This window comes from Glandiceps talaboti, chromosome 7, assembly GCF_964340395.1.
Source record: "Glandiceps talaboti chromosome 7, keGlaTala1.1, whole genome shotgun sequence".
Classification (NCBI taxonomy): Eukaryota; Metazoa; Hemichordata; class Enteropneusta; family Spengelidae; genus Glandiceps; species Glandiceps talaboti.
In genome coordinates this window covers 27,597,359-27,611,294 of record NC_135555.1, presented here as the reverse complement: position 1 = coordinate 27,611,294, position 13,936 = coordinate 27,597,359, and the positions used below count along the sequence as shown (strand labels likewise).

General features: G+C 35.9%; 1 protein-coding gene across 1 annotated transcript in view; it reads right to left on the bottom strand.

Annotated features, from left to right (window-relative positions):
• Positions 1–2,576: 2,576 nt before the first annotated feature.
• LOC144437311 (retinoblastoma-like protein 1) overlaps positions 2,577–13,936 on the bottom strand; it is a 107,662-nt gene continuing 96,302 nt past the window's right edge. The window contains exons 17-19 of the mRNA XM_078126234.1: positions 8,483–8,640; positions 7,705–7,941; positions 2,577–3,124 (exon numbers count right to left, since the gene is read on the bottom strand). Coding sequence (XP_077982360.1) covers positions 2,942–3,124; positions 7,705–7,941; positions 8,483–8,640 — 578 coding nt within the window. The 3' untranslated portion in view covers positions 2,577–2,941. The remainder of the gene's footprint in view (positions 3,125–7,704; positions 7,942–8,482; positions 8,641–13,936) is intronic.

Genomic DNA, 13,936 nt, shown 5'->3' with positions numbered 1-13,936 from the left:
GCTGTTTCACAATCACTGCTTCACTTATATCGCACTTTGGGGCAAAAGTGAACTTGAAGGTTTCATAATGGTAATCTTCATAGATAGTTTATATAAGAAGTTAATCTAAATTGTTCTACTCATAAGTATGAACTTGTCAGAAGGGATTAATACACTTTCTATTTTGGACACTACATGTTATTGACACTAGAAATCACCACATCTCATCAGATTCCAGTTTCTATTATACACTAGGTATGACCACCTAAAGTTCTCTAACATACCGGTGACTTTACTATACATGCAATATTAATGCCCCTATACCACAATGCCGCTATGTTACAGGCCCATTTTTATGTGACATGGGAAACTCATTTAAAACTTACATTTATGTTAGCTTTTTGAAGCTTGGGAATATTTCCTCAAAGGCTATGAATAACCTAATCACTGCCTTAATAGAAGCAAAAAACTGCAGATCTGCCAGGGGGAAAACCCCAAGGACTCCCTCACCTCCAGAGGTCACTCATGAATTCAACCAACAATCAGATGCACCAACAACCTTTTTACTGTCATAATGGTATTAAACTTTTCTTAAATATTTTCACCCTATTCTAATTTGAGATGATATTGTCTTTTAAAGATGTGAAATGTTTGCCAAGATAGTCTAAAATTGCCTTAAACTCAAAATCTCCCCTACCAATGATACTACCACTAGATGTGCTGACCTTTACTACATGCAAAGCACGGATTAAGTTATCTGAATAGCCTAAATATTAGCTTTAAGAGTAAAAATCCTCCACGGCTTCTAGAGGGAGACCCCCTCAGACCACCCACATGAGGTGGACATATCCCAGTCTCAAGCTCTCCCCCTACCTCTTACTGTCAAGATGCTATCAAACTACATTTCAAAAATATTTCAACCCTAAGTTGCTTTTTACATGTTACTGCATATACTGCCATTTGGTTGTTGCTAAGGGTGTGGTCATAGTTGCCAGGGCCAATTGTGCAAAATATTTTGAAGAAAAAAAATGCAGAATAATACTGCTAGAAACATCTTACTAAATTTCAGTCTGATTGATAAAGTACTTTTTGAGAAATTTTTGACCAAAATTCACTTTTTTTTACACCACCTAATTTGCATATTTCTGATGAGATCATTATATGTTTAATATCTCTTCATCTATACTCCCCAAGATGCATCCCCATTAGATTTCAGCCCAATCTGCTGAGTAGTTTTGGAATTAACAATTTTTGACCAAATTTTAAGCCCTAATTTGCATATTACTGATGGAATCATCATGTCATGAACAAATCTTAATTCACTTACCCCTGAGAAGGTTCCCACCAAATTTCAGGCCAATGCCAAGTAGTTTTGGAGTTTAAGTTTTTTAACCAAAAATCACATTTTTTGACCCTAAACACACATATCTAATGTGATCATTTTCATTTGAACAATTTCCCAACTAGACACCCAAAGTAACTTGACCACCAAATATCAAAGCAATCAGCCCAGCAGTTTTTGACTTTAAGTTGTTTACACACACACACACACACCCATCCACACAGACAGACACTTAGCGATGCCTATAGCACTACTGAACCTTATCAGTTCAGTTGTGCTAATAAACCATTTGCCTGTTGCTATGGGTGTGGTCAAGGTTGCTAGGGCCAGTTTTGGTAAATGTTTTGAACAATAACTGCAGAATAACATCTCCAGAATCAATCCCATAAAGTTTTAGTCCCCATTCCTCATGTAGTTTTCGAGATATAAGTTTTTTGACCAAAAGAGACATTTTTAGACATAACTTGAATATCGCCAGATCATCATATTGTGAATTTACCTTCATCTACACATCCTCAGATGATCTCCATTCAATTTCAGCCTAATCTGCTCAGTGGTTTGGGAATGATAGATTTTTGACAAAAAAACATGTTTAGACCTAATTTGCATATCACTAATCGGATCATCATGTCATGAACAATTCTTAATCTAAACACCTCAAAGGACATTCCCACCAAAGTTCAGCCCACTATTCTCAGTAGTTTTTGAGTCGAACATTTTTTGACCCAAATCACACACCTGTGATACGATCATAATGCTTTGAACAATTTCCCAACTAGGCACCACAAGTCATTTCCCCACCAAATACCAAGGCAATAGCCTGGCGTTTTTTGCATTTAACTTTAAGTCGTCCACACACACACACACACACACACACACACACACTCACAGACAGACAGACAGACAGACAGACATTGCACCATGCCTATAGCACGACAGAACTAATGAAGTTCAATAGTGCTAATATAAGATATTGAATGAATGTTGATTTAATTCTACTCACAGTGGCATTTCTGATGGCTCATATGAACTTACACACTATTCTGATTACAGGCTGACTGTATCCACAGCACAAAAGTATCATTAGCAACCACTTGTGTCATCAAAATACCCTAGAATCCAATTGAGTGGATGGCTTTTGCTCTCACTTTTCCTTCCTAATCTGGAATTTCATTTGCAGCCATTTATTCCAATCTAAAATTACATATATTATCCTGCAGGTATGTTTGAATATGATAATCATGTTTTACCTTCTAAGTTTGTTCTAATCACATGGTGACACTACTGACATCATCTCACAGTGGGAAAGATTTAAAACCCAATAAGAATTTGCACCAGTAGCTTCATTACAGTGAATGGCCATGTCTAATGACATGCCAGGTGTAGCAGGGAAAAAACGAGAGCAAAATGCCCACAGGACTGGATTCCTGGCTAAGTGAAATAGCAATCAGAGTTTTAGTTTGTACATGTATACAATTGATCACAACTGTGATAGGTTCTTATGTCATTTCAATTCTGGCAGTCTTATCCAACTACAATAATAGTAGTGAACAAATAGTTGATTTCAAACCAATGAAAAGAAAGTTGCAGAAATCAAATGGCAATTATCCTGGAATGTTGTTAATTAGCTGATGAGGCAGCTTGTCTGTCTGTTGTTACGTCATTTAAACGTCTCATTAAATTAAAGCTGTTTTCAGCACACAGTCTTTTGGAAGGGCTCTCCCCATCATCGTCCTGCAGTAGTGCACGTTTACTGATTCTTGGCTCACCAGACTTTATCATATTGTTGATATCTCTTAGATTCTGAAAACAAACAGAATAGTAAATAAAAACACCATCCATATTACAACAGTGGACATGATCAGAGTTTTATAATAGCACTCTAAATTGCAAACACATGGTCAATGAAATATTAAGTTCTCAATGACTTTTGTGACTGACTTCAAGTAGTGCCATGGCCTAGCATATAGTTTTAGTGCACACACATCATTATGTACATATATACATGCATACATACATACATACATACATACATACATACGTACATACACACATGCATAGAAATGCATAAGGAATGAGTGATACAGTCCAAATTAATAAATGCAATCCGATGTTTCGAGTCAAAACACTTTATCAAGGATATCAAGGCATGACATAGTAGGTTAACACCTGACTATTTCTGAATGTTATGGAATAGAAAGACAACAACATGAATATTTATAACGGTACACTCACTGTTGCAGTTTTCGGACAGGGTCATGTTATTCGTCAATATTGGATAAAAACAGCCATCATTGCTGCTTATAAATTTTCCTTATGGTCTTTTTCAACAGGGTTTAAAGTCAGAAATAACTTTGTGGATGACGTAGTCCCCGAATTTATAACCCTACATCGATGACTTAGTAATCGGACGACAGTATTGGTAATCGGACACAAACTTCCACACCGATTTACGTATTTGTCGCGTAAATTAAGAATTTCGCCACTCCATTTGATTTAAATATTGGGCAAAAACATTGGTTTATTGTGGTATTTTAATCACCGTTACACTAAAGTTTATTGATTTTGCAAAGAAAATATAATGAACACTGTCCTACTTCTGAATTCGACCCTGGATTCAATCACTGCTTGACAGTCTATGTTGTGGGCGCGCAAACGTGAGCACTGTCCGATATCTGAGACACTTCTTTCCTCCAGATACGTCACACATTTTCGTTTAAAAAACATCAAGATTTCATGGTAAATGTCTTCTAGTTTGAACGGAGCACTGGCAGAAAACTATGACTGAAATATTTGTAGATTTAAATAAGAGCGAAATTATATTCAAGTGATTTTGTAACATTTCTGCGTACTTTGCTGTAGCGAAAACACTGGCAACTACGACAGTGTTGTTACATACGGTAACTTTGTGATCGCCGATATTAGTGCTCTCAAAAAAGATACCACAAGATTAGTATTGAATCAAAACTTTAGTATCGCCTGATCTTTTGTATGAATTCTTGAGCATGATAATATGGCAGTTCCGGAGGAAATGGCGACGATCGCTTGGCGAGTCGATATCTGTCCGAAAACTACGATAGTGAGTGTAAGGTACGGGCAAAAAGATCTTATATTTCTTCATCTATGCACCCCCAGATGCATCACCATTAAATTTCACCCCTATCTGCAGGGGTGGAAACAATGAAAAAATTTCGCTTGTCCACTGGGCAAGTAGAAAACAAAAAGTACTTGCCCAAATCAAAAAGTGCTTGCCCATTCCAAATAGTGGGGTATGTCTGTGTGGCTTACAAATGCACTGTTGTCATTGATTGGGCTTTCTTTTGTTTATTATCAAAAAGATGTCACTTTGAAAGTTTCTGTGGGTACTGAAAAGTTCTCTCCACAATAAACAAGTGTCCTAAATAATATTAATTTTCATGGCCTAATTAATATTCATACTATAGCATAGCATACAATTTTTTGTTCACTTGTAAAAAGTAGTTGTTAAAATAATGTTTTCAACACTTTCATAAGCTATCAATATAAAAATTAACATTTATTTCAACACTGATGTAAAATCTTTCTAAGTATTTCCTTTTCCACCATGTCAATATATTTTCTTTCCTTCCTCATCCACACCAACTATTTTTCTCCCAGTATGATTTGTTTATATTTTCCTAGTAGTATTTTCAAATAAAATGACTGTTGTAAAATTTGCAGTTGATTCAAACACCCAAAACCTGAAAAATCATGCTGTAATTTACTGTTGATGAACAATATTCAATGAGTCACTGGTCATTCCAGGTATGTTTTCTTGATAGAGTAAACAAAGTACATTGAGGACAGCTGGTCCAGATTGTTTTGAAAAGTGATCAGTCAAGAAAGACGCTACAATGTTATAATTTTCCAGACTTGCTGGCACCATGGTTATACAATGTATCCAAAATCCTATCAGACATATATGTGCAGTGTCTGATAAGTACAGCATGAACACAGGCAAAAATATCCCTGATCAATAATCATAAGAAATTCTCCTTGCCCCTTGGGACAAGTACTTTTCAAAACAACTTGCCCAAGCCTTGAAATCACTTGGCCGGGGCAAGTAAAAAGCCATTATTTCGACCCCTGCCTATCTGCACTGTAGTTTTGTAGATTTTTTTTACCAAATCTGGCCAGTAGTTTTTGAGTTTAAGTTTTCTGACCAAAAATGACAATATTTTACCCAAATCACATACCTGTAATAATGTGATCATTTTGCTTTGAACAATTTCCCAACTTGATAACAAAAGTAATATCCCACCAAATACCAAGGCAATCAGTCTGGCAGTTTTTTAAGTTTAGGGGACACGCACACACGCACGCACGCACACTCACACCGCACCATGCCTATAGCACTCCTGGACCTTATCAGTTCAGTTGTGCTAAAAAATAAGGCCATGTACTAGTTCTGCATGCAGACAGCATGTGATACTATAGACACTACTGGGGGTCACACTGGGTCATTGAAACTATATTAACGAATCAAAATTCTAAATGTCATGGCTAAATAATTGCATATTCACATTTATTTATGGAGCCGGAGATTCAGGCTTTTAGCACCATGTGGCTTTTGACATGACATCATCTGCTAAATTTGGCAATACGGAAAGGAACTTAAAGCATGGAAGTATCTAATATGGAGCAAAGTCCACATGGCTTTATGGATGTTTGAAGATTTACTAGCTGCTTTATGGGAGCTCAGACCACTAAATAGACAGACTAGAAATGTGACTTTTCCCTTGTTGTGATGATGTCACTTAATTGGTGTAGCGATAATCTTTTAATCCTAATTAGGGGCCGTTGTTTATGTATGAAGATGAGATGTTACGTTACATCACGTAGAGTAATGCGATATTTGCAGCAGAGACAGAGTAACTGCACTAATTGTAGCATTTGATGTGATTTTGAGGAATTTTTAAAACTGTTTTTGTACTTTTTTCATTCCGACATTATCTGGAAGCAAACGCTACAATTCTTACGTAAATGCAAATAGACGGAAGCCATTTTGATGTGAATCACAAAGTTGGGTGTATTTTTCTGCTAAATTACACCTTGACTGCCAAAACTTCAGACATTTCGTAACTCCAACATTAATTACGGAGCTTTCAAGACTCAAAAAGTGTTCAGAGGTACCTAAATTTCCGTCAAAATCGGCAACTGTTGCAACACATGCAACTGGCAGTTCACTGACATCTCGCTCACATTTTCAGTGTGATCTCATTTATTTGGGTTAACATTACAGACTTTGTGATGTTTGCTTTCCGTTAAACAACAGTATGAAAAAATGCCCAAAAACAGAAGAAAAAGCTCACAAAATCACAGCAAATGCTACAATCAGCTAGGGCCAGAGATACATATATGTACCAACCGGAGGTTGACAGCCTGTAAGCCATCTCACCCAAACGTGTCCTTGTATTCATGCATGCATACTTTTAGTTGTATCAGGATACGAAACACGTTTGTTGATATGGAATACAACAGTGAAATGATAGAGTTTGATGACTGTGTATGAATGAAATGAAATTGTTTTAGGAACTGAATGTTATGACTCTGAGAACAAGGACGACCATATCGACATATGATTGTGGATGCACGACCAATCAAGTGGCAAAGGAAACAAATTCCACCAAAGGCATTGTAGCACAACTGTACATGTTTGATTTAGGACATAGTCAACTCTAGATGCCTTCACATTGACAAATTTGGTCAGGACTATATTATAGTCTGGGCTTAGTCAGCCTTTTTGGTCCGGACTATTAAAAGTTGGACTTAGACTGCTCTAACACTTTCACACAGTACTTTTAGGCCTGACTAAAACTTAGAGTGACCCTGAAGCGGACTAAATTTTTCAGTGTGAAGCCCCTAATGTAGCCAGTATGAAGCCCCTAATGTAGCCAGTATGAAGCCCTAAATGTTGCCAGTATGACGGCCCTAATGTAGCTAGCATGAAGCCCCTAATGTAGCCAGTATGAAGCCCCTAATGTAGCCAGTATGAAGCCCTAAATGTTGCCAGTATGAAGCCCCTAATGTAGCCAGTGTGAAGCCCCTAATGTAGCCAGTATGAAGCCCCTAATTTAGCCAGTGTGAAGCCCCTAATGTAGCCACAACAAGTTATGTCAGTTCAAATGTACTGTCTAACAATAGGGAGGGTTGCCCTTCCAAAAGGCCCCCCATGGAGAACACTGAAAAGGTATTATTACAAGATACCCATTGTGCTGTCAATTAATCAATCAATCATTCAATCAATCAATCATGCTGCAGTAATATATTGCAGCGTTACCTTCATCTATATCTGCATGTTTTGACACTTGACATTGAACCTCAGTTATCAAATTGGAACAGTGTTGTAGTGTTTTTCATCTTACCTTAGCAGGACTTCTGTTAAAACAGTACATCATTCCACTGGATGGGCTGAGAGGAGTACTGTTTTTTCTGGGTGAAATATATACGGAATGTCGACTTGAAACTCTTCTAGGAGACACTGGATGTGATTTGACCACTGGCAGTGGAGATAATGGTGGAGCCTCTAGTCGCCCTTCAGCATTGCTATTGTCGGCCGACGCAAACCTCAGAGCAAAACTCTGCATTTTTCGAACATAAATCTGAGAAAGTGGGAAGTTTCTTTTAGTCTCTTTTAGTGTACAGATACTGACATTAATAGTTTGAAGGTAAAAGTTCCCAGACATAAGTAAGTTGTAAGAAAGTTGATGTTTATGACAGACTTCTTATGACGATGGCAGATCAATTATTGACAAGCTAACATAGCCATCCAAAACTATTATTGTAATATGTTAATAAGTGTATCAAACCGTCCAGCCACAGGGTGCAGTGAGCATGTAATTCATTGATCGATCACTCAAGTGAATGATTTTTTATTTGGTTGAGTGATTGATCGACTGAATGATTAATTTTTGTGGTGAAATAAAACTTATTTAGTGTGTGATATTGATCAATTGACTCTTTGGATTTTTGTGGTGATATAAAACTTATTTAGTGTGTGATATTGATCAATTGACTCTTTGGATTTTTGTGGTGATATAAAACTTTTCTTCTTTCAGTTTGTATCTATTCTAATCTGCCGATGGTTTGTTTTCCCTAGTAGTATGACAATATTTCAACAGGAAGTAAAGAATAGAGACTCACTGAGTTGTAAAACTTGATCAGATCTCCCCTGTCTTCATCATCAAAACTAGAGCCAGTACCAGCTAGTCTAGTTGGAGTAGGTGGTGCACTATTTGGTTGTGGTACAGGAAGAGTACTTGTAGAGCGGATCTGTACAGGGCTACAACAGCCATTGCCACCTATCAAAACATGAGCTATTTTTGAAACTGACATATAATCAGTTCCGTTAAATTACAAAAAAATAGTGCCATTGTCATTGTGCACAACTGATATTGAAATCCAAGTTGTTATTTTATAAAGGTATTCTTTTTAATGGTTTGTAGATCTACCAAGTAGTTTTTACCTCACATAAGGGTACGGGAGGTATTAAAAGGGAGATGTCTGTCTATGTGTCTGTCATGTGTCCGTCTGTGTGTGTGTGTGTGTGTGTGTGTGTGTGTGTGTGTGTGTGTGTGTGTGTGTGTGTGTCTGTTTGTGTCACCATTTTCTTAAAAAACGGCTGGCTCAATTATAATGAAATTTAGTACATATAATGTTTGAGGTAATGGCTAGACCTGATTATTTTTTGAGAGAGATCTGTTCATGTTAATTAGGGAAATTTGCATATCAATGAAATCAACTAATTAAGCAATATTTTAAGACTGCATACTTCAATTTCAATGTAATTTAGTGTATTCGTTAAACATAACATACATTTGTCCTACCAAGTTTGTCGACGTACCTTATAGTGTTAATGAATAATTTGCATAATTAATGAATTTTGGTAACTAGGCCATATCTTAAGAATACATACTTCAATTTCAATATAATTCAGTACAAATGATACGCCGACCATAACAATCGCATATGTCATGTAAAGCTTGTTGATGTACCTTTCAGTGTTACTGAATAATTTGCATCATTAATAATTCTTGGTAATTAGGCTATATCTTACAACTGCATACTTCAATTTCAATACAATTCAGTACATACATTAACCATAACAAATTGTGTATGTCCTATAAAGTTAGTTGATGTACCTTATAGTATTAATGAATAATTTGTGTAATTAATGAGTTTCGGTAATTAGGCTATATCTTAAGATTCTTAGATAGGTAATTAGGCTATATCTTACTTCAATTTCAGTATAATTTAGTACAATGATTGTGACAAGCAGTGAAAATGCGTTAGTAGACTATTAACAGTTGGACTTTTACACTTGATATAGATGCTAAAATTTATTGTAACAAGCAGTGAAAACACGTTAGTTGACTGTTATCAGTTGTACTTTTACACTTGATATGGATCCTACAAATGATTGTGACAAGCAGTGAAAACACATTAGTTGACTGTTATCAGTTGTACTTTACACTTGATATGGATCCTACAAATGATTGTGACAAGCAGTGAAAACACATTAGTTGACTGTTATCAGTTGTACTTTTACACTTGATATGGATCCTACAAATGATTGTGACAAGCAGTGAAAACACATTAGTTGACTGTTATCAGTTGTACTTTTACACTTGATATGGATCCTACAAATGATTGTGACAAGCAGTGAAAACACGTTAGTTGACTGTTATCAGTTGTACTTTTACACTTGATATGGATCCTACAAATGATTGTGACAAGCAGTGAAAACACGTTAGTTGACTGTTACCACTTGTAACACTTTTTAAAAGTCTCGTGCTATACTGTGATCAGTCAATTATCAGTAGTAACTTGAAGAATCTTGACATTATACATCTAGTAAATAGACCCAAAAATAACACTCTCTCACACATATTTTACTGTGTTGACACTTTCTATTGTGAGAAGTGGACTTTGAACTGGGAGTGACAATGGACTTTGACAGAATGATTATATAACATACAAGAAGGTACACTGAAAAGGGAATTGATCAGATCAAACATCACTCTTTTGGGCACATCTTGCATTTCAATCATCTCATCATTTTGATTTGAAAGATTTTTCATCTACACACCTTGTAAGTAAAATCTCAGCTAAATACTCAATCTATCTGGTTGTTGTTGACTTTGAGTCGTTGTTGACTATGAGTCGTTCACACACACACACACACACACACACATGTATGTATGTATGTATGTATGTATGTATGTATGTATGTATGTATGTATGTATGTATGTATGTATGTATGTATGTATGTATGTATGTATGTGTATGTATGTATATGTGTGTTTGTCTGTATATATGTAACTATGCTATGTATGTGTGCGTGTGTGTGTGTGTGTGTGTTCTGCCAAGGTTTCCAACTAGTGGGGACAAAGGCCCCTTGGTTGCAAAAAGTGGGGTCATTTGACAGGGAGTGGGGTCAATTGTTTATTGTCTATGAAATTATATATTACCTCAGACCACTATAGAGATACCATGGTCTGAGATATTCCATTACACATAGATTATTACCTAACTTCATAAAAAAATCCCATTCATAATAACAGTTCCCAGTAAGCTGTTTTTTGAAAATTGTGTACTACACATTACACCATGGAAAAAGAAGGCAATTAAGATTATGTAATTTTAAGTTATTCCTACAGTGTATATTATATATTGTTTAGAAAGATTGGACAGCCAGCTCGTCACAATTTTTAATCTGAATACTAATGAATACCAGTGCTCAAATTTATGATTCCTTTTTTCAGACAAGGACATAGAACAACTTCAAAAATTAGTGAACACACGATTGAATAAAATTTTTGAGAAATCCTAATCTTGTAACCACTTGTTTCACTTTTAGAACTGTTATGCTGCTCTTCAAATTCATGACAAGAGTTTAAGAAAAAACAACATTTTGAAAAAAAATCTTCCTGAATTTAAAAATACTGCCAATGGTGTTGTAGCACAACTGTGCAGTTCTTAAAAAAGTTCATTCATATGTAAGTCCATGCTAACAATAAGTGTTCATTTGTTGAATGACTATCCAGTTGCCTATCCAACCGTTTTGCTATCTTTGCGATATATGCTATCATTTGGCTGTTGCTATGGGCGTGGTCATGTTGTTAGATATATTTGCATACATTTTTGTATGTTTTTATTCACTTGTGTATGAATTCCTCACATTATGTTTGCAATATACGTGATCATTTGGCTGTTGCTATGGGTGTGGTCTTGTTGCTTGGCATATTTGCATACATTTTTAAATGTTTACTCATTTGTCTATTAACCCTCTTGTTATCTTCACAATATATGTGATCATTTGGCTGTTGCTATGAGAATGGTCTTGTTGCTAGGCACATTTGCATACATTTTTTGAATGTTTATTCATATATCTTTCAACTGTTGTTATCTTTGCAACATACATGATTATTTGGCTGTTGCTATGGGCGTAGTCTTGTTGCTAGGCAAATGTACATATATTTTTGAATGTTTATTTAATTGTCTATTAATCCCTGTTATCTTCGCAATATACATGATCATTTGACTGTTGCTATGGGCGTGGTCTTGTTGCTAGGCACATTTACATACATTTTTTGAATGTTTATTCAATTGTCTATTAATCCTAGTTATCTGTGAAATACATCACCGTTTGGCTGTTGCTATGGGTGTAGTCGTGGTTGCTAGGGTATTTGCATACATGTTTTGAATGTTTACTCACTTGCCTTAGAGATGATGTTGTTATTTAACCAAAATATACTGCCATTTGGTTGTTGCTAAGGGCGTGGTCATGGTTGATGGGGCCAATTTCTGCAGAATAACACTTTCAGAAACATCTCACCAAGTTTCAGACTCATTGACCAAGTACTTTTTGAGATATAAGTTTTCGACCAAAAATTCACATGTTCACACCTAATTTGCATATCAGTCATGGAATCATTCTATGCTTACTATTTCTTCATCCATACATCCCTAGATGCATTCCCATCAAATTTCAGCCCAATGTGCTCAGTGGTTTTGGAATGCTAGATTTTTGACCAAAAAGACACATTTGTTAGCCCTAATTTGCATATCACTGATCATATCCAGGGGTTTCATTATATGCCGAACGCCGGAGAAAGTACCCGCCTACTCTTGTCATTTCTCCGGCTACATTTTTCGAGATGATGACAGAAATGACGTGAAATTTAGTCAAAGACATCTTTGTAATGGTCATAATGATTTTCAGACTACAAAACTTCTATGAACTCTTCGTAAGAAATACATCGTGTGACAAAAGATTGTGACCTTTGACTTAGTTTGATACCGCTGTCCAAGAACATGCAATGACAATGGCTTGGTAAAATAAACAAAATACATGTAGCTTAGATGTGATCAAACGCCATAACATCTACTCAAACGCAACACTCTATTGATTTCATGACTGTTTCATTGTCTTTTCCATGTCACACAGTTGCGATTGCAAAATGATACCAAACTTAGGAAAATATACGGAATAAAATCATTCTCCCACCACTATTCGCGAATGTAATAGTATTTTACAACAAGTCATTCAATACTATGATACCTCAATTTAGTGGAAGGATGAAAATTTACGTCGTTTATCGAAGCCCTTAGCAAATCCTAGACACAATCAGAATGACTTCCTGTGTTTATAGATAGTAACAGATAAGATTTGAGGGACGTGCCTTGGCGCATACCATTTCTCTCTAGGGTTGGGTCATAGCATGTTATTTTTTAATTTAAGGGAAACTGAAATGGATGGTGACCGTGTGTATTTTTTATCGTATGACGTTTTATCTTTTACAAAGTAAATAATAATAAATAGCAGATTTGAGAGCATTTGTGTCACTGTCACTGTCAACATCATGCAACACGATCTCCTAACACACTTTTTCGGAACCAAATTACACATGTACTCATTTTTACCTCCTGTACCCTTATGGGAGGTAAAAATGAGTACATGTGTATTTTGATTCCGAAAAAGTATTAAAAGGGGAATGTTTGACTGTGTGTCTGTCTGAAAATCATTAAGACTGCATTAAGCAGTATCATTTACATATCAAGTTCATTCTTCATGTCTGACCGGGAACACATGCATCGGCTGCCTATAGTTGCCATGCCAGTGATCACTCATTGATTCAGCGCCAAACATTCACATGTGTCACTGTCACTGTCAACATCATGCAACACGATCTCCTAACACACTTTTTCGGAATCAAAATACACATGTACTCATTTTTACCTCCCGTACCCTTACGGGAGGTAAAAATGAGTACATGTGTATTTTGATTCCGAAAAAGTATTAAAAGGGGAATGTTTGTCTGTGTGTCTGTCTGTCTGTCTGTCTGTCTGTCTGTCTGTGTCATCATTTTTCTGAAAATCGGCTTGGTCAATTGTAATGAAATTTGAGATATATAATCTTTAGGGTAATAGCTAGACCTGATTAGGTTTTGAGCCAGATCTGTTAATGTTTAATTAGAGAAATTTGCATATTAATGAAATAAACTAATTACGCAATATCTTAAGACTGCATACTTCAATTTCAATATAATTTAGTATATTCGTTAAACATAACAACATACATTTGTCCTATAAAA